The sequence below is a fragment of the Nothoprocta perdicaria genome, unplaced genomic scaffold (genome assembly GCF_003342845.1).
Source record: "Nothoprocta perdicaria isolate Ctin4 unplaced genomic scaffold, notPer1 scaffold_44, whole genome shotgun sequence".
In the NCBI taxonomy this organism is placed as follows: Eukaryota; Metazoa; Chordata; class Aves; order Tinamiformes; family Tinamidae; genus Nothoprocta; species Nothoprocta perdicaria.
This window is the reverse complement of record NW_020455688.1, coordinates 3,055,633-3,080,931: the sequence shown is the minus strand read 5'-3', so window position 1 is coordinate 3,080,931 and position 25,299 is coordinate 3,055,633. Positions and strand designations below refer to the sequence as shown.

Here is a 25,299-nt window from a genome sequence, read left to right as displayed (position 1 = left end):
TTTACATTTTACCCACTCTGATCACTGTAGCTGCTTCTTTTGCCCAACTTATGCACAAGCTTAAGATGATCAAGCCACCTTATTTCATCAGTTGTGTTACGAGGGAGAACCCCAAAAGGTCTCTTCTGTGACAAGCTTCCACCTGAATTATTTTTTGTTCTGTGAAGCAGCAGCACTTTCATGCTTTAATTCACAAACACCAGCAAACACAGATCAAGACGTTAAACATTTTAAAGTTAAAACTAGGCTCAGAGGCTTTAGTGTGACAAGAAGCATCCTAGATGACAGTTACTGATAAACCCCTTTCAGATAGTCACAAAAGAACCTGCAGTTTGGGCTTTCATTTACATTTACAATCAGGAGGATGTTTGGTACTGCATGTTAATTACAAATTGCAATACCAAATTAAAGAGACAAAATGCAATACCAAACTAAAGAGACTCCTGGATGGATAATTCATCTTAACACAGAAATGCCTGTGGCTTTTCCTCCTTTTTTTGCGATCTGCCAATATTAGCATTATGCACAGAACAAGTGGCTTAATTACAATGAGTACAATTTATTACAACGGCTTTTTAAGCACAACATCGTTACWAAATGGTAACAACATTTTTTTCCTACTGCATATAGTAAAAACCAAGAAAACTTATTTTGAGTAAAAATCTCTCTTTTGGTAGCTATTAGCTGCAAAAGTATTTCATGGTTATCTGGGTAAGAAGGGAGAGAGAATTTAACAAGAACACTTCGAATCAAACTCCTTTGGTCAACAGTGAAGAAGAAATACTAATTACAAAGCAAATATAGGATGCACACTCCAATGACTGCAATTATCTTAAGGGACAGCTTTTAAAAAGGTGCCTATTTAATCTATCTAATGAAGAAGTTGTTTATCATGGTAGATAATATGGAAAAAGTGGCCCCCAAATTAAAACCTGATTAACACCTAAGCTATGATTCAGTAATCCTTCCTACGGTGTAAATGAATGCTAAGAGAGACAGTCCTCTGCAGAACATAAAACCCTCAAAGCTGCTCTGCTTTCAGGAAGGCACAGAAAGAGAATTCTTGCAATTTGGCCAATTCCTTCTCCAAGGAGCAAGGAGACACGTCCCACGTTTAGGAATGTCCAAGTCAGGATAACGCATCSGTGGGGCAGGGTGACCAGAGAGCTGCGCTGCACAGCAAGGACCTGGGGGTGCTGGCTGCGCACGAGGCAGCAGCGAGCCCAGGTGGGCAGGAAGGCCCAGGGCCTCCTGGCTGTGTGAGGAGCAGCGTGGCCAGCAGGAGCAGGGACGTGATGGTCCCCCTGCCCGCGGCGCTGGGGAGGCCGCTCCTCCAACACTGAGCTCAGGTTTGGGCCCCCGGCTCTAAGGAGGATGTGGAGGGGCTGGAGCGTGTCCAGAGAAGGCAGCGGAGCTGGGGAAGGGCCTGGAGCTCCGGCCTCACGAGGAGGCCGGGGGAGCTGGTGATYTRGTCTGGAGAAGAGGAGGCTCYGGGGAGACCTCATCGATCTCTACAGCTGGAGTGAAAGGAGGCTGGAATGAGGTCGGTCTCTTYTCCAGAATAACTACAGACAGGACAAGAGGAAATGGCCTCAAATTGCTCTAAGGGAGGATCAGGCTAGATAGGAGGAAGAATTTCTACACGGGAAGAGCGGTGAAACACTGGAATGGGCTGTCCAGGGAAGTGGTGGAGTCACCATCGCTAACAGTGCTCAAGAAATGTGTGGATGAGGAGCCTAGGGACAGGTTTCAGCAGGGATGGGGGTAATGGGCTTATGGTTGGACTCAGATCTTAAAGGTCTTTTCTAACCATAATGATKCTATGACCAGGTTTATTGCTGCCTTCTCCACATTCAGGCAACTCTAAGACATTCCTTACTCTTGAGAATATTATATACACACTTGGGCATTCTCACATGAGAACACTGATTTTATGGAAAGCTGATTTTGCCCACATTGGGCTGTARGAGACAGCTCCCAGGAAACATGCTAAAGGAAAAGGCAGTCGTGTCCTTTGGAGAACGTTGTCTCAAAAAATCTAATTTCCCTAGACAGAAATTCAATGCTAACAGACTGTCTAGTTCATATAGATTTCWTTCACATATTACCAGATTACAGCAAGCAAATCAATCTGGAAAGTACATATTTTATGTTACAAGTCCATGCAGAGTTTGCTCTAGCTGATACCTTTCACTTGCCCAGGATCTCTATCATCATGCTGTAAACGTTCCCACTGCGAGCTGAAAGACAGATAAAAGTAAACATTTATGTGATGTGTATCCTGTATTCCTAGATAAAACTACTTTTTAGTGAGAACTATCCAGTTAGTATTCATTTTAACTTCATAGTACAGTGCACAGTGCACAAAATAATAATTAAAAATATTAAGTCCTGCTATATTGTGCATAGTCTACAGTTTCTCRACACTTAAGCATATTTGAGGAAAATACAGAAAATATTTTTATYTGTATATCTTAATATAATGTTGAGTATAATATTGAATATTTGAGCAAGTTATCACACAGCATTCTTTCCCATCGAATCCTCACCAGTGAGCRAGTACCGAGTCTTTCAAGTTGCAAGAACAATGCAGAATTAGATTAAAAAACACCGATAGCTTCAATTCTTTTTTACTGGCCTAATAACTGTACTTATCCTACAATGTTATAATTATGTCATAATGAAATTTTGAAATCTAGGTAAAAACCAAAATGTTTACTCTTCACTGTACGTCTCTGGAGACATGAAAATAAGTGTTTTGTCAGCTGAAACAAATAAGTGCAAATAGTTTGGTGCTGCCCTAAAGAGTCAGAAAAAGAGCATTTTACAGCTTCTAACAACATAGTTAGAAATGTCATGATTTTATTTCACCTATTCAGATAGCACTCAGGGCTGCAGAAGGAAGAAGCCAACTTTTCTGTTAAAGCACCACTCATTTATGGAGATCTTCACACACAGCATCTTAACTAAATCTTTCTGACTTACTTTTCATGTATTATATTTTTATCAGACTGACCCATAAGATTAATGAGAACTGACACAGACCTAATGATTGAGCAACYAACTTATCAATGAACACAGTTTTTATCCAACATCTTTCTTAAAAGTAGAAATTTCATTTTTATCTGTTTCAGCAGCAGAAGGGCTGGTAAAGTTCTCTTGTCGCATTCTATAACTGAAGAAAACCCCAGAGTAATTATAGTTATGTGGCCAGAAAAATTGATASAGTTGCTTTAATTCCTCAAGTATTTAAAGTCCAAGATCAAATTCTAGATTTTTTTATGCAGAAAACTCAAATTTATAATAAAAGAAAACATYAAAGAGGGAAACTAGTTATTTTGAAACAACTCATAAGTTGTTTTGTAACGTACTGTATATAACACCCTCATTAGAGGAGGCAATTACAGAATATAAAAAGWCAAGAAGATCCTGTGTAAACTGTGGAATGATGATCAATACTTACTGTAAATAYGTGTTTAAAGCAAACAGAAAGACATCTCATTATAGAGTGAAGGCTAACTCACCGGGAGGGAAATCAATTGTCTTTTTGAAAGGGTAATCCCTTTTCCAAGGRATTCAGCAAAGGCTTTTACTACACTTCCAGCTGCAGCCTAAATCATGTCCAAAGGGAAGAAATCATCATGCTTCTATCAAGATAGAGAAACTGAGTACTAATGGACTGCCTCTACTTACATGCTGTAACATCAGACTCACAGATCTTAAAAATGGAAAAGAAATTAAGCCCGAGTCCATTATTGTCATAAAAAAGGTCTTTTTTCTAACACTCTGGCAAGATAAAATTAAATAAACTAAGACTATACTAATAAGAAACTGATCCATTAGGAATTCAGAAGCAAACAGCTTTGCATGTTTTCACCATGTATTTTGATGCTGCATTCCCACACTTAATTCCACACACGACAAGGCTGATCTGTCTGCATGACCTTTTCTGAAGACAACCTTCTTTTGCTGATTTACTTATTAAATAACTTTTAGAAAGCAATGTTTGTTTAAAGAGCTAAAAATATTCTGTCTTGCTATAAAGAAACACTCCCCATGAAACTTATTTGAGATTTGGGGAGGAATCCTGCTAAAGTTTTAAATAAATAAATAAATAAATAAATAAATAAATAAAAGATGGGGAGAGGAGGATTACCTGGATATTTCCCGGAGATAAACAGTCTGCATTGCCTTCTTCAAATGGGGTTCAATATTTTTCCAGAGTTTGCGGGTGTCACGTTCGTTTGCTGCACCAAGTCAGAATCAATTCTGTTAAATGCTTCATTTATGGAACACTAAATCTCTATCCTCAACACCACAACACACAGAGGCAAGAAATACTCAGCTCAACACCCTGACTCCGAAATGCCGTATTCCAGCGATGTACCAGCACCACCACCCATTTGCAGGCAACACCATCATGGAAGGATTCTCTGCCTTTATTTTATTTGTAGAAATTTTAGCAAAATCTCCTCTTAGTCTAAACAGAAAAATACCTTGGTTTGCTAATTCCCAGAGGCATCGTTATTGGAATGATGAGAAAGTTTTTACAAGGAAGAAACAAATTTCTTGGTATTTCCTTCTCATTTCTATAAAATAATATCAACAAAGGTATTGATTGGCACTGGGGCAAATGCTGCCTGCTGGGTGCAAGTGGCAAAGCTCTCCTGTTGTGGCCACAGGGATGAGACCAACACGGACCTGGGCTGCTGCCCAACATCGCCCTTACACTCCAGGTAAGGACAATTACTCACCACTCAAATTAAGGACAATTATTTACCACTCAAACTAAGGACAATTACCCACCTTCTCCTCTGACCACGGGCTCGCAGTATTTAGAAAAATTCAGCGCAGCCTACAGGAATTAAAGGAACAAGATATTAAGAAGGTGCTATGCCTTCAATCTAGCTACAGAAAATGACATACAGCACAAGTCTTCCTTTGGTAAAAGCAATGAATTATTTCTCAGTAAGTAATTATATTGCTTTGCTTCCAAACATTACACTGTCAAACAGCACATCATTTCTGTGGATGCAAATCAAACAGTAGCCGTCTATCATTAGACTGCTTGGCTTTGGTCTCAGGAGAATTTGTATGCTGTACTCAAAGGTTGCCTTTTTTTTTTTTTAATTAGCATAATAATTAAACATCATAAATGGAATAAATATTTTCAGCATTTTTTCTTTTTTACTTCCTTCATCCATGTTCAAACCACACTTTTCAATCCAGAAGCTGGGCAGTGTGTTCAAAGATAATTACCAACACAAACAGAAATAATAATAATTAAAAGAAAACTACTAACGAATTCCATATTCAAACAATCTCCTGTTGTCTCAGACAAAGCTGGGATTTTTGGTGAGGTTATAAATCTAAGTCAGACTTCTTTTTTCCTCCAAAAATGAATAAACCAACAGGGCAAATAATATATAAAAGTATAAAACAACAATCCTCACAGTTTACTCTCCTTTTGTCCAGCGTAATTACGCCTTATAATCCTCCATGCTATTACACAGCACTTAAAGCAGTAATTTCCAGATACAAATGTTACTATAATGTATTTTGAAATTATATTATCATGCACAATAACATAAGTATTTGGAGTCTATAGTAGGCAACACAAGAGTAGAGTTTACAGGTACTCGTATTTGCCTATCATTACCTTATAGAGTACAGATTTCTCATAAATAAAAATAATTTAGATCCAATTTTATTAATACTTTCCTATTTTGGTATTTCTCAAACATACCAACACTCTGCCTAAAGCTGATGGAATTTTTTTGATAAGCAGAGCAATTCAAGTTCATGCCTGCAAGGACTGTGTCCCTACTTAGTATTTCTCATCAGATTTGAGCAATCCCACTTGTTAACTTGTGCAGTTAACAGCTAAGTTAAGCTGAAGTTTAGGTACAAGTGGCTGTTTTTACTTCTTTTTCTGCTGGGAATGCAGCCAGGCCATTGAGACTGTCTCACTGGTACTAATTTGTTCTAATGCTCTAACTTTCTTCTCCTCCTTCGATCTATCTGCTGTCGTGAAGGAGACGGCCCCGGCAGCACCGCTACCTTCGTCGGAGCCTTCGACCACAAAGACCTCGTGTAAAACACTAAGATGTACAAATTAACAGAAATAGGTAAAATGTCCTTGGGTAAATGGAAAGCAGAAATATTGCTAATATAAACAGTATCATGCTATTTTGTGATGGTCAACCCAAAGATAACTCTTGCATATTTCCCAATGCACAGGACTTAAAAGTAACCTGAATATTATAAAAACGATCCTAAGAGTCAGTCTTTTATACTGAACACTATACACCCTACTTTTTGAGTCAGTCTTTCATATGTAAGTTCTAACACTCGCTGTGAATTACTTCCATGGTTTATGTTGTTTGTGATAAGAACTAAAAGTCAAACTTAAGTTCAACACTGGTTACTCACAAACACTATAATTTCTCCCATTTAAGCAGAGCTCAATATAAATATTTCCAAGAAAAAGAAAAATGTGAAATGCAATAGTATTCTGCAATTCTGTGCTGTAGCTATCAAGACGGCAAGAGGTAGTCTCATCATTTTCGTAGTTTCAAAAGTTAATTAGACCTACAGGGGTCTGATTACAACATTTATAGAAAGGGAAAGAGCTAAAGGTGCTATAAACAAAACAGAGATGCATATAGATAGTGCTTAAAAAACAATGATGTTGACACATAACTGAAATAAACATTCATTTAACAGAAAATCCTCATCTAACAGAACAGTCATCCTGTGCGCCTTCCTTCCACACTTACCTTGGATTTGGTGAAGAAACTATATCAACAAAAATAAAACTTTTCATATTTAGAATATTAATTTATCATTTCTTTAGCTTAGTGGACTAGCCATAAGCGACTGATCGCTTCAAATTTTCTACAATTACTGCAAGTTCTCTCATCTATCAGTAGAATATCAGCAGGCATTAAGCTTTTTAAGCTTTTATCAAGCATACCTCCTTATCCTAATCAGTGAAAATACAGAGCCTGGTGCTCAGTTCAAGACACTGGAGAAGATCAGAAAATCCCCAGGAGAAGGTCCAGGCTGGGTGGCCAAATGTGACGGGTCGGTGGCCAAATGTGACAGGACAGCGTGTGCTGCATCCACCAGGAACAGCGCACTCAGCACCCCAGAACAACTGCACCCTTCAGTGCGGGACCTTGGATTCRTAGGGACACTGGACGTTGATCCAACACACACATGGCTCTTTGTTTATACCCAACATCAAATCTACGTTCTTCAGAGTTTTGCATTCAGAAAAAGAAAACACAAAAATCGAAAAGCCTCAAGGAACTCTTCTCACCAGATGCTGAAGTTCTTTGAGGTCCCTGCAGACCATGTAGAAGACACCAAGCAGAATATTGATGTAGGCAGCATAGAAATCTGCAGAATATTCTGGAGGGTGATTGTTAGACAGGATCTTCTGCAGGTGCCCTGTTTAGATACAATTAATTTTTGCTTATTTACAGTTAACCTAATAAAGTGACCAAATTCTACAAGTTAAATGAAAAATAAAAACAAACAAAAAAACCCCTATAATCCTCACTGAAAACAAACCAGTCCCCCAAATCCTTTAAAAGGCACCAACAAATACAATTGAACCAAATCATTTCTTTAGGATATTATGGCAATTGGAAAGTTTGTGAGAACACAAAGTTACATTCCAAGAGCTACTATAGATATCCCGTTCTGTAAAAGGTACAGTGGTTAATAAGAGAAAGCATCTGAATTGTGTTTAATAGAGTCTAAACATTATTCAACCCCCTGAAAGGTTAAAAAAGTTGGATTTACCTATGCTGTAATCTGGAAAATATAAGGTCAAGGGCTCAAAACATCCAGTACTGGGGCGGAACAGTTCCCATACTATTTCAGTGAGCAAGATAACTGTCACATTCCTGTCAGTCTACAAGGAGGGAAAAAAAACAGGGAAGGGGAAGAGAGAAAGCGTGACCTTACAACGGTAAAATAATCATGAGTATTTTTTTTTTTAAAGAAAAGCCCATAAAATTTAGAGTTTAATACAAATTATTAGCACAGTAATAAGGCTTCAGCTGGCCTAATCAAGCTCATACACTTACAATTTCTACAATTATCTGAAATTTCCCTGCATCTCTTGCCATTTTGTTGTCATTTTAGCTATTTGGGACGATAAAGCTCTGCGATTAGACAACACCAAGCAGCTTCCAGCTTTGCACCCAAAATTGAGAATGTTTTGCTTTGGTAGCCCTGATTGTTTGCTTTGTAAACCCAGGTTTACAGCAGAGCTCTCAGGAGGAGTTAAAATGGCAAAGAAAAATGAGTATGTTCTGAAACGCCACTAACTCCGATTTTATTTTACAGGCCAGTTGTGTTTAAAAATAAAAACAAAACAAACAAACAAACCCACAGACACAATATTGTGTAGTTTTACCAACTGTTTTGCTATCTGCTGACACATAGCAGCATATTCATTTTTAAGAAGTTATTAACAAGAACATACTGGCTCAGAGTATGTTGTTCCATATGTTCCATATGGAAAAGAATCCATTCAATAGACGAGCATTAAAATAAAAAGATGTGTTCAAATGTTCTTTAAGAAAGAAATTTCAGAACAATTTAAGTAACTCATACGATAAAAAAAAAAAAAGTACTAACCCAATAGAACTAGTTTTCAAAATACTGAAGTATTACAAAGTTTTAAAATTCAAGGCAAAAATAAAAAGTGTAACACGAACTCCAAAGAATAATTTGAAGAGGAAAAAAAAGTGTTACTTTTCTTTTTAACTCCAGCAAATCTGTAAAAATAGATAGCCATGAATTTACACGAGGTAACTGTGCCACTTAGAAAGGAGATAAATTTTCTTCTCAGTGAGTGGGAACAGCTGATTTTAGAAAACAGCCCTTCTTCTCTTGCTCCATATCACACAGCTCCAACATAGGTTCCTAGGAGTTCCGAGAATACTGAAGTCTATAGTTTAAATTCCTAGACAGAACGTGTCAGAAATGGTGCCCTTAATGCATTTACTGATTGATGTATAATAATATTTCTAACATGAGGTGTGAATCAACAGAAAAAAAAGAAGTTATTTCTCTTCTCTTTTTGTGAAATTTGGGAAAAAAATCTTGTACCTAGTTTAGTCACTTCTCAGAATAACACCACCCATATTCTTTACTGTTTCATTTACTCTGTTTTTATCCAATTTCTTTTTGTCAGAAGAATTTTTTTCCTGGAGACTTTTTTTGATTGTGCTCCTACCCCAAGCTTCCTAAAACTTTAGCTGAGAAGATGACCAAGTTCAACTCCTGATATTTCTTCCAGTAGGAACAAACCAACTACCTCCTACCACAGTCCTCACAGAAGTCAAGTGTCTTATGACCCGTTTTCATAGATGAACCCCCCACTCCCATGAAATCTGCTACCAGTAATGAAATTTTCTCTTCTGAGCAGTAGTGACGTTTCTACATCCTCTATTTCTAAGCAACTTCACTTGCAGGACAGTTTAAAACACTTCAGAATCCACATCTTATCTACCTGGGCTCTCAGCAGTTTAGAAAGTCAATTAACTTATTTAGAAGGGAATTTAGAACTTCAGGGTGCTTTAGGATATGTAATTCTTAGGCTATGCTTTTTTGGTCCCTGAACAGCAATCCCAATTCCAAGCTTTCTGCCTTTGGTCTCTGTCAGGTAGGTTGTTGCTGGTTTGGGTCTACCAACCTCCAGAACAGGGGCAGAACAGCTAAAAAGGACCAGAAATTGCATCATTTGACAGGATTTAAAACACGGCTGTGAATCAGCCTCCATTCAGCAAATGGTGAAATCACTGAAACCAATGCAGAGGTCAACATGACCAGAAATCTAAGAGAATATCCTTCAGAAATCTTGAGATAATATCAGGTAATAAATGTAATAGTAATATACACTGTTTAGTTACTTAAATATTTTAAAGTATCACCATCTCCTGGTTTTACTTTCAATTCACTTTCAAAGAATGCACTGTTGATTTCTTCCCCTGAGCATACAGAGGAAAGCATAGATGACACTCAAAATGAGGAGGGAACACAGTGCTTTACTCCAGGCAGAAAGGCACTATTTTGCAATCACAATATAAGTGCAAAAACTGCCTGCCATCATGCAGCACATTCTCAGCTTTTGAGCTGCAGGTCCAGCAGCAACCAAAGAGCTGGTGATGCACTGGGGGCCAGGAAGGCCATCACACAGATAGCTGAAGTTTCACATAGGAGCAACTGGAGGAAAACAGATGTCTCCCGAATTGCAAATTCATGCTACTGCTGCTGAACTCACTGAATTTGGATTGAGCTCCCTGAATCAGCAGCTGACTCAGAAATGGACTATAGACACCCACACAAACATCTGACAGACTCTGAAAAGGCTTCTCTCTCTCTCTCTTTTTTTGATGTCAAGCCAAGAGGAGCCCTGTTGGAGCTCCTCATTATAGATTATAGTCCTCCTGAGACTTATCTTTGAGGACTTCAGGCAATGATTATAAAATTTTAATGAAGAGCAGAAGAATTTCATATCCCTCTTAAAATCAAAAATATTCTATAAAATACAGCTATGCATCTGAAACATCCACAAATGAATAAAAGGAGAGCAGATATTGTAAAACAAGATTATCATTAAATGGAGTGTTTAAATTTGAGAGAGTATTACAATCATCTGCCAGTGTTCAAATTCTACTTTGTTTTCTAGTTTGGACCACTGTCCTGAAAGTTGGTTCTATAGGGAAAAACAAAAAGACACTCCACAACTTTTTTTTCCTTTAAAGAACTACTTTTCGTTATCTGTATGCCTAGCTGGGCAGATGTACTATGTTATTTTACCTCCAATGTGTAGAAAATACACATTTTCAGATACTTACCAATTCTTGAAGCCTAAGAAAGGCTGGCAGGATGTTTGCTTCCATTTCCCTTAGCTGCTCTGCTCTATCCAGTACCTTATAGCAAAAAAATAGAAAAATTAAAAAAAAAAACAAAAAATCTCGTTATACAGACAATGTTAATCTGCATCCTTATGTGCACTTCAACTTTGAGCTGCTAGAACAGTAAGAGAACTTTGAGAGTTCCCTTTTTCCACAGTGAAATTATGTTTCAGAAATAAGAGCTGCCACTTAATATTTTCCATTTCCCAGCTGTTATCTGGAATTCATAAAGTTGAAATTTGTTTTAGGAGAAGGTTTTCTTGCCACAGAGTGCAGAACTCTATAGCCTACAAAAATTAGAAAAAAATACTAATGTTTATCCTTCCAGTAAAAATAATCTTATTCTCAGAAGACTAAAAATCTTTGGAAAAAAAGGTAATAAAAAACATAATTCTTTTTATGTTTTATTTACTCCAATATAAAATGAAGTTTTGAAATGCATTATTTTGTATTATTGCTGTTGAAAGGGATGCTACAGATGCCTAGGAAATTATATTTTGGAACTCCTCCCCACAGTGCAGTATTAAGACATCTATCATTTCTGTTGCCCCTGTTCAGAAAAAGAACATTATACGGACAGATAACAAATATTTTATAAAAAGAGAACTTCAAAATTGTACAGAAAGAAATGTAATGCAACAATATGCTTGTAATCAGAGCTCCTATGTCTTGGGATTTCCTGTAGTACCAGTGTTTGGTTCATATGATAACTGATTTCATAAATGAAAACAGCTTTAATTTACTGATCTGCTATAATCAAAATTAATGACAAATAAGGTTTTCATATTTTGTTAATACTGGTATTAGACTCAGTAATACTCAATTACTGAACATAACATTCCTGACTTAAGATCTTGTTTCTCAGTTAAGTGGGCAACACGAGCACATGCTCTTTTGTGGACTATTGCCAGCACTTGGCAGAAACAGCCTACTCAACAGCCTAAAAACACACCCCTGCCTCATTCTTCAGATTTACTACAGATTTGCCATGTTTTAATTGTTACAAAAATCTCTACATTCCACAAATGAGCTGCTAGGTGACATTAAAAACAGCATGTTTATACTTGGGCAAAGTGCTCAGAAGTCCAAACATAAGAAAGAATCCAAGCTGCCCCTGCTCCAGATTTTCACATAGCTAAAAATTCTTCACAGGTAATCAGAAGCTTTCAGGACCCAGGCTTGGTTTAAGAGAACATTTAGAATCCTTTGCTTGAGAGTAAACATTTATCTTGATTTACACTGAATTAATTGGGCTGAAATATTACATTATTTGATATCAAAATGAAATAGAATAAATTAACTTTGTCAGTTTATGTTACTAGCATGCAGCTTGTCCATCAGTCTCGATTTAAATCACTGTTATAAATGCAGATGACACAGATTAAGAAATATAAATTGATTTCCCCTGTTCACGTCTGTTCCCATGCAGAAAAAAAGTGAAATATTAATTAAATACTTTGTTCTTCTGATTTGGCAACTATTTACTTAATACAATTGAATATTTCAAGGTACTTCATGCTTTACTTTTGGAGTTAGTGCTCAAGAGCTTTCTAGTTTTATGAATGAAGGTATTTTTACTGTAATATGCAGTATGCAATTAGATCTTTTGATCTAATGCATTTATTTTTAATTCAGATATTAATCTGAATGTAAAACTTTATTAAATAAAGGATTTTGTGAAATTCCCTACTACTTAATATAAGGATAAACATCATTCTTGTGGTATTGTTGAAGGATAACAGTATCATTTTCATGATCATAAATTAAAACGCATCATCTATGAAAAAATTCTTATGTGCTGTATCATTTTTCCTCATTTCACTATTAAAGAGTAAATCAGATTTATTAACTTTCTAAACTACAAAAAAAGATTACTACTGTTGCCATTAAATATAATATGAAGTTACTTTATTTGATATTTTAAAATAACATAAAATATGAATAAAAAGAATATAAATATGAATAAAATATGAACAAAAAACAATACAAAAGTTATACGAAACTATAACCAGTGAAACAGAACAAAGAATTTTCAAAATAATTCTGAACTTCTTGTTTGTCTATAAAAAAGGAAAGCAATATGCTCAATTTCTGTGATACAGAAAGTGAATATCAGCATCATCAAGCCTTCCATCTTGAATCACTTTCAATTCTAGCCAAAAAAGAAGAAAGGAAAAAAAAAAGAAAAAAAAGAAAACCAATCTGGCCTCTTTTAACAAATCCTTAATTCTGAATGGATTATTCACTCCACATATTTTGTTGGTTCAATTTCAGATATGTCACTGCTACATATATCATTGCATATCACTGTTACTATGGAGGTCAAGTTTTAGAGAAATAAGAGCAGATCTTATTCAATCAAGTGACAGAGAAAAAAAACATAAAGGAAGTTTTGAAGAGTCATCTTTTCAAATATCTTATGTGTTTGAAATATGTTTCTACCTTTATCTGCTGGTACAACAAAAGCTGTTACTATTCCTTGCAAATTTTGACTCTCTGATGTATTATAACAGAAGCAAAATTATTACCTCAGTACTATACTGATTCAATCAGATCAATTTTTGTCAACAGATCAATTTTTGTCATTGCTCTCCTTTCTTCCTCTCTCAGCTCAAAAATCTCAATTCTTGTTGCTGAGGCTACAAGTGTAGATGAAGACATAAGACTTGRGCAGGACGGGAAATGATGCATTTAACTTCCTCGATACGACTTCCAACTTGCACCTATTCTACTCAACCTCTTCTTGTCACCTGTCTGCTACATGCTTCASTTTCTCCCTTCTTTCCCTTTCTCTTTTATTTGATTTTTCTTTGCAAAGAAGTAGCAGAGCATGACTTGCTACCTACTTATCAAAAAAAATTGAGGCTTCTCTAGGTTTAAAAAATTTCTAATACTATCACTGATATGTATACAGTGTCATTTATGGCAGTTGTTAGTTATGGTAGTTATCTGGCATTTGCAGATAAGTTATATAAACAGAAAGAACACAGAACTACATCTAAACCCAGTAAACCAACTGAAAGGATCTAATTAACATCAACTGGTTCTGAATAAAGCCCAAGGAGATATTTTATGAAAACTGATAGATTATGCATAATTTCACATATAAATTATTGATAATAATTACTCACCCTCTCTTAAGCGCAATGAAACTGGAACACAAAAAATAAATTACTTACAATGTATAATGTTTGATCCTGGAGATCTTGACTAGTAACAGCTTGTTTAAAGAGCCGCACAAAGTCATTGAAAGTGTCACAAAGCACACGAGATGCTGGTGTTGTCTCAGAAGAAGAGCAGTTCTGCAGCTGGATGAGAATTTCCTCCAAAAGAAGTCTTGAAGTAAAGTGTTCTACACAGTTCACAAACACATGAGGAAGCTGAAGAGGATAAGAAAAAGATACAACCTAATTTGGCTCTTTCAGTATATATATATATATATATATATATTTATATATATTTCGAAATCAAAAGCTCAGCTTTCACTTCCAGAAAACACACTGGAAGAAAACCACATCCCACCAGCAGAATCTAAATTGAATTTCTGCCAAAAGGACTGATTACTTATGTATCTAGTCAAAATATTACATAACACAAACCTCAAAAGAATAGATCTGACAAAATCTAATATGAAACATGAAGTGTATCTTTTGATTACATCTGAAGATTTGAGAGCAATACAAAGAAAGAAAACACAAGAATGTTTTGATCAAAGTAAACCTAGACAATCACAACATATCGAAGTTTCCTAATACAATCCACTACAAATTACAGTACCTGTATAACAAGGACTTCTCAAGCTTCCACTAGTAAATAATCTAGCACTGCAACTAAAACCCTAARTTCTTTGCTCTATAAACAGAAAACACCAGGGACAACAAAAGAGTACCAGGATCCAAACCTCCATGCAGGAGGGAAAAAAAAAAGTTAATTTTCCACCAATTATATTTTAAAAATAGTTTATTTGACTAAGCCCATTAAGTAGGGGACATCTGTACTTGACTGGCAATAACAAGCTCTGAAGAAAAAAGTGCTGCTTAAATCCTGTTCCTTTCTGGGGCTCGAATGCCCGTTTTGATGTTTTATAACTGGGTGGCACAAAGCTACAAACATAAGACTGGTGCATGAAAAGCAACATGACCATCATCCCACCTTTCTCCTCCTATGGAATTTTTAATGGAAGGGACAAGATGCACCATGTTTTCCATAAAACTCTGTCCCACAAACATACAATAAGCCCCCCAAAAAACCTAAAGCATCGGGGCTATCAGAACACAGCAGTGGAAATCTGCGAGTTCAGATGGGAATGCAGAGGTTTATGCATGAGGCAGGCACCCATGRTTGGATTTAGGTCCCTAAAGTACTTTGATATCAAAAGCACAGGCACTGATGGGTTTGGATGGAAGTTTTTATGATGACACTCTTCAACTCTGGAGGAATTTAGACCCTGCTTCATGAAATTATATTAAAATAGAGGGTAAAACTAGTAACAAGATAGGCACTTATTAACTGGAAAAAAAAAAAAAAGGCCACAAAAGAGGCAAGAATTTAGGACTCCAAAGTCCTCTGTTGGCACGGAAATGAACATAAGGCTGGACCTCTCTACATCTTCTGTGAYTGCCTACATGGCATAAGTTGATTTAAAAACAAAATGATTTTACATAGAAATAACAGAAAGAATCCCTGATGTACATACAGATTTGCATTTGTACTCTACTTATCTTAAAGAAAAAAAATGCTGATTGCCATTAGTTAATATTCTCACTGTCTGGTACCATGCAACTATAACACTATCTATAAATGTTTATTCAAGCCATTCAATAGCTCAAAAACACACAAAATAATCTATTTTTATCTCATTAAAAACATCATTGTCTCCTTTTTTTCAAAGAAGTTAACATCAAGCTGTGCTTAAGGATGCAGAATTAAAACATACAGAATTCTTATTGCCAAAAAGGTTCTGAAAATATAGTACAGAAAGGCTTTATCCGTATTTTGCTATTGAGAACTTAYTGAGTAAAATAAATATCATGTATTGTTTGGGAAATAAATCAGCTGTTTCTAGGCAACATTATTTCAAGATTTTCAAGAGTTCCTGATTTTCTTCTTTCTTCAAAGCAAGAAAGATTCCCATCTACTTTCTAGCCAAATACAGACACAAGCAGGATCAGTAAGAGACACAGTGGCCTCTGGTATTCAGCTAGTGATTTTCACCATTGCACAAACTCAACTTCCTTTAAATTCGAGCAAACATGTCAAATTGTATGTTTGTTTAYTTTTAATGTTTATACTAGAGTGCATGATTTTAAATTATTTAAATAAATCATACACATCTAATGTAATATAATTCAGCTTRTTAACACAGAATAAATATAAATAAAATTCCACTACTGCAAAGTCATCTTACTGTTACTCTCCTCTTCCCTCCTAGCTTCTCCTCACTTGGCTACTACCATTCATTAGGCTAAGAATAGATTAGTGGGTTGAACGTCTTTTAATCTGCAGAGAACATTGCAAAATGAGTTCCCTGAACAACACTGGCACTTCTAGATATCACAAGAATTACATGTACAAAACTTATATGGGTTTTTTTTATATAGAAATAAAGTAAGCTTAAAGGAGAATTGAGAGATTCAAAAATTACATTAAAAAATCATATTAGAATTATCAGTAGTCACTTGTCACAGAAGGCTCTTTTAAGTTCACTCCTTTTCAGAGAGCAGAATCAGAGCTGGCAGCTTTTCAGCTTTTTTTTTATTATTTCTTTGAATTCTGTTGCGTATTATCTCATATCACTCTAAGTGTACCAATGAGAATACAGTTTGATGTGTCCATCAGACAGCAAATGGAACAGATTTTAAATCGAAACGGGAGAAATGAAGGGGAAACAAACAAATCATTTTTTCAAAGASGAATCCAGTTTAGGGGTTATATTTTATTACCTACTGCTTCCAAATACATGTTAATTCACTACCCAGTGTGAACATTCTTACCTGTAATGTGTTTAGAAGCGTTTGCATCACGTACGTCTTTCCACTAGATGTATGTCCATAGATAAAAATGGATGGAAAAGTAAACTGTTGACGCTACAAAAATAATAAAAAATAGCCATTTTACTACTACTCCTTTTTCTTAATTACTTAACAGATAAAGGATTTGCCAATAAAGTTTTCCTCTAAAAGCAACATTATCTTTTAAAGTTAGGCATTAAGTATCAAGTGTCAATTAAGGCACAACATAAAACCTACCACATTGATTCCATAATTGTCCAAATACTTGGAGAGCATCTCCAGAGATTCAAGCATTGCATAAAGCTACTAGTGAAACTTCTACAAGAGGAGGAATTTTTTTTCATGTTTAGGAAAAAAAAAAAAAAAAAAAAGAAGTGTGTGAGAAAAAGAACAACTGTGCTTTTAATTCAAAATAATTACCTGAAACAATAGCTTGTCCTAGCAAGGACAAGCTTGTTGCTTTAAATCACCCTAACTTCTACAAATGCTACAAACTGCTTTCCTTTCCAGTAGCATCAAGTAAAATATAATCAAATGACTTGGTGGAAAGAGAAGGAAAAYAGTTTGCTCTGTGCCAGAAAGGCATTTATATAAAACCTCCATCTGTTAATGGTACTGATGCTGTATATTTTATGCCAATTTTATAACAAGAGGAGCTYAAAATAATGACCTCATAAAAACTTCTCAGTTTCTATTGCTTTTCTAAAACAGTATCTGTGTTCTACTAAAATACAGAATATAGAAAGCACTACCTCTCCAAATATTGAGAGCAACATAGACGCTTGGGATTCACGGCAAGGCACCAGGTTTTCCAAGCRGAGCAGCGTAGCTGCTGGATATGCTGGATGTTCCAGGCTGGGCATTTTGACTGATGCTCCTCTGGTCAGTCACGTGCGACACTTCTGAGGTGCAGGGACAAATAAAACCAACCAAAATGATCTGGAAAACAAAATGTTTTAATTACCATTTACTGTCATATACATAAAGGAAGAAAGCAAACAAGAACCGATGAATAATCTAACCTGACATTCTAGCTGAAGGTGATGATAAAATTATGCTGGATTTAGAGGCTTCAGCAATATAGACCTTACAAAKAATTATATTGACATTTTCATACCAGTGAAAATTAGGAAGTTTGGGTTGCTCAGTGAAGTATGTCAGCAGACAGGTGCATCTGCAAGTTATCAAGCTGTATTTAAACACCTGTTTTTACAACCAAATGTGGCTGAATACCACATGAGAAATGATCACTTAAGCAAAAGGAGAGGAGAGATAGTAGGAAAAACATGGAACTTCGTGAAGAAGCGAGCAGTACTGGGTTGCACTGATAAAAGGAGCTCCTGAACAAGGAAGCTCATAAATCAACCCTTGAGAACTTTTCTGGGCCAACTCTGTATTAAATATTTCCAGTGATATATTTGGTAAAAGCCCTTTTTTCTTCTGTTTTTACACTTCACTTCAAGTGTTTTCTCAAGTCAAAATTGGGGTTGTGTAATCATGAATACGAAAACAAGTGGAATTCATAAGAAGAAAATGGGTAACCTTGAAAATACAACAGCAATTCCAATTTTACATTTTTGTAATCCTATGCATCACATCGAGCAGAACACGCCCTACAGCTAGATACTGAGAACTAACAAGTGTGAAGCAACCTGAAAACCAGAGAAGGCAGATATTAAGGATAAGAAATTGAAGAGATTCAGCTATCAGAAAGAAAAATGCATGAACAAATGTATCAAGAGAAGCACTCCCTGCACAGACAGAGAGGCACTGGGTCATTTCATGAGAGCAGCGGAGTCAGCTGGGAAGAGACCAAACCACCAGGCCTATTCGAAGAGTAGTTCAAACAGGAGGTAGAAATCTTAGTATTTGGTGAAGGCGGCTCCCTGTAAAAGAATCAGGGATAACACAGAGGCAAAGAAAACTTATAGCTATAACCCCCCAAAGTGGTCGGCCAGTGAGGGGGGCGCTTCGGGAGCGGCTGGAAGGGCTGCGTGGATAGGGGATAAGGGGTCTCTGGTCTCGCTCGCTGCCCTTTCCAGAGCGCGACCCTGTTCCCTAACATCACCCTCGGGCCCCTCGGCCTGGGCTTGTCCCGGGCCGACCACCCTCCCCATCACCAAACGCACCGGAGACGCCCCCTCGCCAGGCGGAGGGGTAGCCCCGGACCGGACAGAAGCGGACAGGGCTGGACCCCATCGAACCGAACCGAACCGGACCGGACCGGACCGGACCGGACCGGCTCCGCTCCCTCCCCCGCTCCCCCTGAGCGCGGCTGCCCCCGGCTCCCCGCACCCACCCACACCGTGCACGCTCCGGCTCCCGCGCCGGCTGCCGCGCATGCGCACGACGCGTGCGCCGCCCCGCCTTCCCCGGCAGTGCGCAGGAGCTGGCCGCGCGCGCATGCGCCGTAGAGGAGCCGAAGCCGGTGCCCGGAGCATCTGAGGCCAGGGTGAGGGAAAGGGCGGGAAAGGTTGGAGGGCGCTGAGGGAAGCGTGGGTTGCGCGCGTGTCGTGTCGTGTCCCGACGCTGGGAATAGGCGGCTTTGTATAGTCATGTGTTTATACGTAAATATATGCTAAGCAAAATTAATAAAAAAATATAAAATAATAAATATTAATAAACATGCACATATATATGGACATACGTGATCAAAATAGCTTGGTCTGTGAGTTTCACACCTATAGATGAATGCTGTTATGGACTAAACCCATTCAGAATCGAAAGAGGGAAAGAAAAGCAGAAAAAAAATACTGACTCATTTTTATCTAGACTAATTTATGTTCAATTCTTGTTTTAAAACTGGTGTATTATTTATCACAGTTTTCCAAAAGCATAATCTGAAGTGATTTTCAGTGTTACTGTGTTTGCATATCTGCAGGCAGAATCTATAGTAATTCTGTCCACTTGCTAAAATACGCGCTTGTTAAAAATTGTTAATTTGGAATTATTTAGAGCACAGTATCCAGCCCTATGTTTCCCAATAAAGTGAAATAATTTTTTTTTGAACTCTTGAAACTGTGGAATGTGTGAGGACAGATTGATCTGTGTACAGATCTGTCAGGTTTCAGAAAAACAAATGCAATGTCCCACAAAACAAACAAAACAAATGAAAAATATCTGAGAAAGTCTACATTTAGGTAGTCTATGCAGGTGTTAAAATGAAGTATTTAGGATTGAGTTTTAATGATGTCCAATATTTGCATCCTCCTCTAAGGAAATACTGATCAAATCTGCAATCTGGCTTTGAATTCAACATAAATCCTAATGTGAGGGTTCAAACTTTAAACAGGTAATTGGCAGGGGAGAGTCTTGCTCTCCCTCGTCCACCCCATTTCCACTGTTTTTTCAGCCCTCGCATTTGGGTGGTTATGTAGCAAGCCTAGGGAACCAGTCCAGCTGAAAATGAATCAAAATGAAAAAAAAAATATTATTTTAAAAGTACAATCTCACTTTAAAAAAAAAAAAAAAAACTGCTTAGTACAGAATGAAGCCACCAGTGGTGTTTCATTTAGCTTCCAGTTCTGGAGATCAGAATAACCGGTGATAATGATGATTAACCCAAATTTCCATGATGAGATGAAAGAAAAATGGATCTGTATAACATCAATAATTTAAAATGATAAGGACTATCTATATTGACTAAAATTATTATAAGACTATACTGCTATTTCTTTGTGTGACTGATCTGAAAAAAATACAGATTCCCGAGCTCTTACTGTTGCAAGAGGAAGCCTGTTACAGAAAACAGCAGATCTTGTGGCAAATTTCTCATGCCTACTAGTGTAGGTAGATTCATGCAGGAAGTTTCTTCTTCTTGGTAAAACTGTTTAAATTTAGCAAGAATGATTTTTCTTTTTCATTCTGAAGGTAAGAACTCTTAGCTAGCAGCTACTAGATCAGATTCATGTCTCAACATCTTTCTGGTAATGAGAAGCATAATAATTTTGTTTCAGCATAAAATTTTCCTCAGCAACATATCTCATTGATGTTGCCAGTGAATATGCATTTCTGCACGGTTTTAAATGCTTCTTAATTTATACTAAGCTGTCAGATATCTTTTTATCTTCTTATTCTGACTATGGGTTGCTTACATATAAAATCTATTCAAAATGAGGAAGAAAGAGTAAACAGATTTTAATATTGCATGAAATAGAGCAGAAGAGAACCTTTCCTCATTGTGATCATTATCAGATACTAGGCATTAATCATTTGTCTGTCAAAACAATTTTTTTCAGTTTAAGTAATAAATAATTTTCACTTAAGAGTTCTTACGCATGGCTCCACTTCAGCAAAAGTAATTGTTTAGAATATTAATATTAATTTCCTTCAGAGCAGTGGGATTCCTCATTTCTAGCATTCCTCATTCCTTGAAGTTATAAAAAGGTGCTTGAGTGAGCTGCAGGATTAAGTGCTACGTGCATGCAGAAGTACCTATTTGAACTAAATATAGAACTGTGTGTATAGCGCATATACATATTCTGTGTAGGTTGCAATACATGCAATATATTCCTGTCTCATCTTTTCCTGCCTATCTTCCAGGCCCTGCGTCTCCGTGCGAGAGGAGGACGGCGACAAGGCGCTGCTCGCGCACCCGTGCTGAGCAGTACAATTAGGAGCTGACGATTTGGTCCACACTTTTTCATTAAGTTTGCTAAAGATAGACAAAGACGAATATATAACAATCTAATTGTTAGTGATTATAATCACCGACAGTGGATTTTCAAGCAATTAGTAGTAATTAAGCTTTCATTTATAGCTCATTAATATGAAAAACAGTAATTCTACAGATGAAATACCTCCATAGTACGTAATGGAGAGGATTTTGCAGGCAGAAAAACATAGACTGTCTAGAGTTTCAGATTTCCAAAAGTGATTTGATAAATATATCATAACCAAATACAGCTACAGTTTCAGCTGGCTGCTCAGACAGAAATCTGTTCCATAATGCCATAACATTTAGATTTTAAGCCCTGAGGGGAACAAGCTGTAAGATGTGAAGGAGAGAAAAGGGATGTCTTTCAGCAAACCATCAATAAATAAAGTCTGGAGATATTTTAATTTTTAATTACATTACATCATTTTTGCATATGAAACTGGTGAGTTTTTGTACCTCTTGTTTTACTGTTGTTAAATCAAGAGTGCCAAGGGAGATGGCTGCTACCACACATACATAACATAAAATTGTATTTATCATCTCGTACTGAGGTTCAGAAAGTTCTACTGAAGTGATACCACTTCTAGTGGAAGTCAGTTCTACCTGAAAGTTCTTTTAATTCTTGCAAATAATGTGAGTTATTTCCTGTTGGAATCAAATGGAAAATAAAATGGTTTATGTGCCCTTTTTTCTTGTGCCTAGAGGAGCCTAGATAGGATCAGGATACCTGCTTTTTCCACAGAGCAGTAGTAGAGTTAGAGGGAAAACACTGAAAACAGTGAGTCATCTCGAGCTGAAAAGGCCTTTGCTCTTCTGTTTCTGCACTTCTCGTGTTACTTGGCTAACTGGATGTACTGTAGTTCATATATGGGAATGTTATATGTGTCTCTTTTGTAACTCATAGAGATAGAAGTCACTCCCAGGTGTCTTTTGCCAGAGTTTTCATTCCAGACCTTCAAAAGATTAGGCACACTTTTGCACATTAAGGAGCCATAAATTAAAGGGATTTTCCATTTCATGCCATTATTTGCAATGTCTTACTTTTTTTTTGCTGCTCAAAATAGCACAGTATGCAACTACCCAGGGAAAATCACTGCGCCAGGGTTTGTACTAGAGCATTTAGCAACGTGCCCATTATTGATGGGATGAGGGAGAGGCAAACATACACTGCTCAGCTGTCATAATTAGGCAACCCAATATCTATATAGAAGTTTGCTGAGAATAAACAGTCATCAGGAGGGCAGTCCTACTGTCAGCCCTATTGAGTGCAAGCCTGCAGCAAATCCTTAYTCCCTCTTAGACACCGGAGAGTCTTCACAGGAGGGAAAAGTTGGGAATGGCACAGCCACAGGGAAAGTTGCACTTGAGGTTGTACCCTGTCATTCATCAGAGAAGTCACGCAGCAAAACCACATCTAACAGTTTTCCTATTTGGAGATGGTTCAATTACTCACAGTTGGTTTTGCTCTGTGGCAGAACTCAGAGCAGTAACAAGTCACTTGTTGGATAACTATATAGTTCACTGGTGGGGTTTCTAAAATTCCCACTATGAAATCCAGTAGTTTTTGCTGGGCTTCTGTAGGGGGTATCCAATGCAGTTCAATGTATGTTCTCCTAATCTGGCACAGAAAATATTGACATCATAATAATCATCAATAAATATTGACATCATAATAAAGGAAAAACATCCACTCACAATTGATTAAGTTTCCCAAATGTCTACACTTGCTGGAAATGTGGTATGTGACAGCTGAGCTGTATGACAGAGGTGGAATTTGAGGACTGCTGTTCAGCACACACCTGTCCAGACGGGACGAGGCAGCCAGCGAGGGTGATGCAGCTCGTCTCGCATCGCTGGAGGGCCCGTGCTGCCAGTCTGCTCCGGGCAAACATGCCTCCTGGGAACACATTCCACACAGGGCTGCTGTTCTACAGACAGCTGGCAAACCCTGGCGAGGMAGAGAGGCAGAATCGCTGTCGGGAACAGACACAAAGCTGCAGCTGCGGCGAGTGGGAGCTCGTAGACCGAGCCTGTCACTCACTGCACTCAGCTCCGGGTGCCCTGAGCGGGGCAGGGGCTCCCCCGCTGGCACAGACCCAGCCTGTTGGGGCACCCGTGGCAAGTGCCAGCCTCGCACTCGGGTCCTCCTCAGCACCCAGGGCTTGCGCCTTGCCTGCGCGCAGCCCAATGGCAGCCTGCAGCTGAGGAGCGTGTTTTTCAATAGCCAAAAGGAGTGCGTTTTCCAACAGCAAACACACATTTTTCAGCTATAGGGTTTGGTTCACACTGCCATTCAACCCCGTGTAGTGCTGCCTCAGATGTTAAAGACACTTGTTTCGATACTCAGGATACTACACATAAGTAATGCATAATTATATACTCCCATGTATGTATGTTATGAGGGACAGTTCTGCCAGCTCATGCACATGATAGTACAGAATCTGCCTGTCAAAAACATTTTACTATTCTTAATTTTTAAGTTGTGGCTTGAAAAAAGGAAAAGCTGTTCTGTGTGCCATCAGCAGAGCAAGACACCTTGATTAACAAAGGATTAACTAAACTGAAACTAAACATGCTGAGTGTGGWGACTAGCTACTGCATGTTACTCTGTATGCATTTCTGACGTGCAGAACCTGCAACCCGCACCTCTTACAGGTTATTGCCGCTGTGCTTGGGCTGGGTAAGGGTTGTTGACTGACACATTGACTGAATCGAGTGATTTTAATCACTGTACCAGCATGGGGAATGCGAATAGTCACTGTTACAGACTCTTACCTCCTTCGGCAGTTTTGTAACTGCATCTCATTGAATCACATTCCGTCACCCATGGGGTTGTGCGGAAACTTTCTAGATTCCTGTGTAAATTAAAGTACACCTGGAGTTGCTCTCACTTACAGTAGGCTTCCCATAACTGTCAAGAAATACTTTTTTACTTTCCAGAATTGGCATTTTGTTTACAYGGATTGTGGAATTTACGCTAGGCCGCCATCCCCATCGGTCTATTCTGAATACTTGTCCTTAGACACAGAAACATAAAAGTGCTTGTTTCTACCATCCACCATCTACCATGTGGGATTGAAATTCCTAAAGTTGTGGGAAAGTGGGAAAGTTGTTGTCTTGTCCTTAAACTGGGCATGTAAATGATGACACACTTATTTGAAGCCAGTTTTCTTTCTCGTGGCCCTGTTATTTTTCAGAAAGAACAGCACAGTCAGCCGCTGTTTCGTAGTCAGAGCAGTACCCTGCTCAACTCCATCCCTGTTCTCCTTTTTGTTTTTGTTTTTCTAGCTTCCAATAACTTACGAGAGACAGATCCCAGCACATTTTGTCACTGTACAACTGAAATTTAATTTAATCTTTAAGCGGAAAATCAACTGAACATCTAGGCTGCAGGAGGACGCAGCACCTGAGTTGTCACATTTGAGGACGARAACTTAATATCAGATTTTTAATCTATAAAAGTAGAAAAGAAGCTAAATTTTACCCTGGGTAGATAGACTGCTTACTGAGACTAATAAGAAATCCTATCTAGCTCTCAGCTTGATCTTTCTCTTTAGCTTGTTTTCTGTGGACTTGCAGCTGTGTCAGTCTTATGCCTGCCTTTCAGCAAAATTAATTTTGTGCTTAAATAAGTGCAGGAGAGACAAAATTTGCACTAACAATTTTCAATAATCCTAATTAATTATCAATT

The 25,299-nt window shown here is 37.7% G+C and overlaps 1 protein-coding gene across 3 annotated transcripts in view; it reads right to left on the bottom strand.

Moving 5' to 3' along the window:
* ORC5 (origin recognition complex subunit 5) overlaps positions 1-17,884 on the bottom strand; it is a 57,488-nt gene extending 39,604 nt beyond the window's left edge. Inside the window, exons 1-9 of one of the 3 annotated variants that reach the window (XM_026046416.1) lie at positions 17,704-17,884; positions 16,934-17,026; positions 14,120-14,320; positions 10,881-10,955; positions 7,813-7,924; positions 7,325-7,455; positions 4,807-4,855; positions 4,157-4,247; positions 2,188-2,240 (exon numbers count right to left, since the gene is read on the bottom strand). In XM_026046416.1, coding sequence (XP_025902201.1) covers positions 2,188-2,240; positions 4,157-4,247; positions 4,807-4,855; positions 7,325-7,455; positions 7,813-7,924; positions 10,881-10,955; positions 14,120-14,320; positions 16,934-17,026; positions 17,704-17,814 — 916 coding nt within the window. In that variant the 5' untranslated portion in view covers positions 17,815-17,884. The remainder of the gene's footprint in view (positions 1-2,187; positions 2,241-4,156; positions 4,248-4,806; positions 4,856-7,324; positions 7,456-7,812; positions 7,925-10,880; positions 10,956-14,119; positions 14,321-16,933; positions 17,027-17,703) is intronic. The other 2 variants (XM_026046417.1, XM_026046415.1) reach the window with 2 other exon arrangements.
* Positions 17,885-25,299: the final 7,415 nt, after the last annotated feature.